Source organism: Chiloscyllium plagiosum, chromosome 19 (genome assembly GCF_004010195.1).
Source record: "Chiloscyllium plagiosum isolate BGI_BamShark_2017 chromosome 19, ASM401019v2, whole genome shotgun sequence".
In the NCBI taxonomy this organism is placed as follows: domain Eukaryota; kingdom Metazoa; phylum Chordata; class Chondrichthyes; order Orectolobiformes; family Hemiscylliidae; genus Chiloscyllium; species Chiloscyllium plagiosum.
In genome coordinates this window covers 66,559,279-66,564,059 of record NC_057728.1, presented here as the reverse complement: position 1 = coordinate 66,564,059, position 4,781 = coordinate 66,559,279, and the positions used below count along the sequence as shown (strand labels likewise).

Sequence of the window (4,781 nt, the reverse complement as noted above, 5' to 3'; positions counted from 1 at the left end):
TTCCAAGTAATCATAAATCCTGTCTCTCAGAATCCTCTGCAATACTTTACCAATCACTGACATAAGGCTGACTGGTCTGTAATTAACAAGTGAATAACATTTGCCACCCTCCAAATATCTAGCCCTACTCCAGTGGACAATGAGGATGCAAAGATCATTGTCAAAGGCGCAGCAATCTCTTCCCTTGCTTCCTGTAATAACCTCGGGTATATCCCATCTGGCCCAGGGGACTTATCTATCCTTCCGTTTTTCAAATTTTCCAGCACATTCTCCTTCTTGACATCAACCTGTTTGAGCATATTAGCCTGTTTAATGCTGTCCTCACAAACGACAAGGTCCCTCTCAGTAGTGAATACTAAAACAAAGTATTCATTAAGGACCTCCCTACCCCCTCTGACTCCAGGCACAAGTTCCTTCACTATCCCTGATCGGCCCTACCTTGACTCTGGCCATCCTCCTGTTCCTCACATAAGTGTGGAATGCCTTAGGGTTTTCCTTAATCCTACACACTAAAGCTTTTTCATGCCCCTTCTAGCTCTCCTAAGTCCATTCTTCAGTTCCTTCCTGGCTACCTTGTACCCCTCTAGAGCCCTGTCTGATCCTTGCTTCCTCAACCTTATGTAAGCTTCCTTCTTCCTCTTGACTAGAAATTCTATATCCCTTGTCACCCAAGGTTCCTTCACCCTACCATCTCTTCCTTGCCTCAGTGGAACAGACCTGTCCAGCACTATCAGCAAGTGCTCCCTAAACAACCTCCATATTTCTGTTGCGCATTTCTGTGAGAACATCTGTTCCCAATTTAATGCCCCAGATCCTGCCTAATAGCATTATAATTCCCCCTCCCCCAATGAAATACTTTCCCATACTGTCTGCTCCTATCCCTATCCATGAGTATAGTAAAGGTCAGGGAGTTGTGATCACTGACACCGAAATGCTGTCTTTCTTCAGACCCTTAGAGAACTGGTGCAGATGTAAGTACTCCCATTGAAAACTGGCACCCACCCACACAGTGTGACATCGGCAGAATGGATGGATCAATTTAACAGGAATATTAACCTCTTCAGGATCATTTTTAAAAAAATTTCAAAAATATATTTTATTCACAGACACTAAAGCAGTTTGGTTCTGTATAACAGCGTATGGAGAAACAATAGACTTTGGAAATAAGAACAGAAATTGCTAGAAAAGCTCAATGTCTGGCAGCAGAGTTAACGTTTTGGGTGGAGTGACCCCTCCGCGGATGCTGCCAGACCTGCTGAGCTTTTACAGCAATTTCTGTTTTTTGTTTCTGATTTACCACGTCCGCAGTTGTTTCAGTTTTTAAACAAACATTGGAGTTTGACTCGATCCAACAACAAACCCAAGCCGTTTCTTACCTGTACGCGACTATATTCACATACACTGGAGGGCACTGGGAGGGTCTGATAACTGAATGGACCCCCCTTTCCCTTCAGCAGGAAGGCCTTAGATGGTGGTCTTTCCCCACCGCGCCTTGGCGCAGCTGCCCCAAGCTTCAGTGTGTCCCTCAGCACGTCGTCCTGGAGCTTGGAATGTGTCAGTCAGGAACACACAGTCAGGGTCAGCTCCTTGTTCTGGAAGACCAACACGTCTCAGACAGACCAAAGAGCCTCTTTCACTGAGTTGATGGTCCCCCAGGTGAAGTTGATGTTTGTCCCAGGGAACAGACCGTAGAGCACGGAGTCCTGCGTCACGGAGCTGCTCAGGACAAACCTCAGCATAAACCATTACATCTTCCTCCAGACTTCCTTTGCAAAGGCGCATTCCAGAAGGAGATGTGGAACAGTCTCTACCCTCCCACAGCCACTTCGAGTGCAGTGAGCAGTGGTATAGACCAACCAGGCCTTCATAAAGGATCTCACCTTCTTAGCACCAGCCGAGTGATGTCCTGGGACTTGTTAGAAAGTTCTGGCAATGAGCTGTTTTGTCAAATGACTCTGCCCAGGGAACAATGGGACAGGATCCACCCTGTCCTTTTCCTGCAGAGTCTTGAGGAAGCTATGTACGGACCACTCCCTGATGGATTGTGGTCAAAGGTGTTTTTCTTCACAAATTTCTCCACAAGGGACAGGTGATACTGAATGGTCCAACTATTTGGGACGTCCCACGGCAACGAGGCCAGGCCACCTTCGCAACACCGGGGACAGGTAGAACCTCAGTACGTAGTGACACTTGGTGTTTGCGTACCGGGGATCCACGCACAGCTTGATGCAGCTACACACAAAGGTGGCCATCAGGGTGAGGGCAGTGTTGGGCACATTCTCTCCTCCTTATGCAGAGTTTTGTACATGGAGTCATGCAGACATGGTCTATCTGAGGCCTCCAGATGAAGTGGAAGATGGCTTGGGTGACAGAAACAGCGCAGTTTAGGGGTTGGGCCAGACCTGTACCATGCCCAACAATAGACAGAGTACCTCACACCTGACAACCAGCTATGTTCCCAGCCGACCAGTTTCTGCCTCACTTTGACGATGCGCTCCTCCCAAGATTAGACAGACACGATATGACTGCTCCGAGCCACATTCCCAGCACCTTCAGGTAATCTGTCCTGACGGTGAAGGGGATAAAGGATCGGTCCACTCAGTTCCCAAAGAAAATGGCCTCCCTCTTGCCTTGATTTCCCGAGGCCAGTTTGAACTGGTCACAGATGCTTGTGAGTCTGTGCACTGACAGCAGATCCCAGCAGAAAACGGTGACATTATCCATGTACAGGGAGGCTTTGACTTGCCTGGCATAGACCCCCCTCTCAGGCTCACAGCCGTCCCAAAGGGCTCTATACAACACCCAAACAAGGCAAGACCATGATATAATACAACAGGATCCATTCGGTGACGGCTGTGTCCTGTCGGCTGTATGGAATGGAGATGAGCTCTTTAGGCTGAGGGTGAACTCAGTCCAGGAGGGAGTGCAATTGGTTTGACATTCTCCGTGGGAGGAGAGATTGGTGCAGATTCACGGGAAAATGCACCCTGTCATGACAATCCTCACGTAGTGACTGAGCGGAGTGTTATTCATTTACTCCATGACTTCAAGCTGATGTGAGGAGATTGGATTTGAAATGAGAAACAACTGTGGCTTCACTTTGACCCAGATTCACTTGTTGCTTGTATCTCTCAGGAAAGGTAGAATGCATGGAGATTCGTTATCGCTGTTTTTCTATAATCAGACCCATCTGGCAGCTGAGTCATTGCTGCTTTCGGTCAAACCTCTCCCTTGGGTTTGTTCAGGGTTGTTTTGTGCAGTTAGAACTTTTGGTTGCCTTTGTGCAAGGAAACACCACAGGCTGACTCAGGAGGAGCTGGGCCAACTCCAGTACAGACCATGGAGAACAATTTGACACCTGTCTGTGTTTACACAGCATGCAATATCGCAGCTGCATCACTTCAACTCTGGGTCAGAAGCTTCCTGTGTCAGATCCCACTGCAAAAGGCATAAAGTAAACACTTATACAGCCAGTGCAGGACTGACGGACTGTATTGAGGGAGCGCTGCACTGTCACAGGGTCAGTAACATGTTTACTCATTGACAGGATGTGGGTGTCACTGCCTGGCCCAGCATTTCTTGCCCCTTGAGAAGGTGGGGGTGAGCTGCCTTCTTGAACCGCTGCAGTCCATGTGCTGTAGATCGACCCACAGCACCCTTAGGGAGGGAATTCCAGGATTCTTACCCAATGACAGTGAAGGAATGCTGATATATTTCCAAGTCAGAATGGTAAGGGGCTCAGAGAGGAACTTGCAGGGGGTGGTGTTCCTATGTATCTGCTGCCCTTGTCCTTCAAGATAGAAGTGTCTGTAGGTTTAGAAGGTGCTGTCTGAGGATCTTTGGTGAATTTCTGAAGTGCATCTTGTAGATAGTACACACTGCTGCTACTGAGCGGTGGGGGAGGGAGGGGATGTTTGTGGATGCGGTGGCAATCAAGCGGCTGCTTTGTCCTGGATGGTGTCGAGCTTCTTGAGTGTTGTTGGAGCTGCCCCCATCCAGGCAAGTGGGGAATATTCCATCACACTCCGGACTTGTGCCTTGTAGATGGTGGACAGGCTTTGGGGAGTCAGGAGGTGAGCTACTACTGCAGTATTTCCAGCCTTTGACCTGCTGTTGTAGCCACTGTGTTAACGTGGTGAGTCCAGTTGAGTTTCTGGTCAATGGTAAGCCCCAGGATGTTGATAGATTATGGTTAAAACAGACTATTTGCAGATTGAACTCACCCATGTTACTGTGCGCCTATGCTACATGCTTCTCTCATCTGCTGTTCATTGTCATACCCCACACCCCCACTGCTAATGGCTGGCCTATAAATAACCTCACATAATGTCTGTCATCATCTCTCGCTTCTTCTTAGCTCCACCCAAACAGATTCCACAAATTGTTCTTCCAGTCTGCGAATCTCCCTTACTAATGGCCTGATCCTCTCCCTTATTATCAGTGCAACATCACTCCTTTTTCTTCTTCTCTGCCCTCCTTCACTGTGAATATCCTGAATAGTCAGTTAAAAATCACCAATCACCAGGTTATATTTAATTATGACCTGGTGTTGGGGGATTTTTAACTTTGTCCACCCCAGTCCAACAGCGGCTTCTCCAAATCCTGAATATTCAGTTCCCATTTCTGGTCACCAGAATGTTTCTGTGATGGTAATTAGGTCATAGCCATATATGAAGAGAAAATGAGGTCTGCAGATGCTGGAGATCAGAGATGGAAATGTGTTGCTGGAGAAGCGCAGCAGTTCAGGCAGCATCTAGGGAACAGGAGAATCGACGTTTCGG

The 4,781-nt window shown here is 47.9% G+C and overlaps 1 protein-coding gene across 1 annotated transcript in view; it reads left to right on the top strand.

The window, feature by feature from the left end:
* LOC122559450 (neuron navigator 3-like) overlaps positions 1-4,781 on the top strand; it is a 163,935-nt gene that overhangs the window by 78,558 nt on the left and 80,596 nt on the right. The window contains exon 2 of the mRNA XM_043708901.1: positions 2,084-2,165. Coding sequence (XP_043564836.1) covers positions 2,084-2,165 — 82 coding nt within the window. The remainder of the gene's footprint in view (positions 1-2,083; positions 2,166-4,781) is intronic.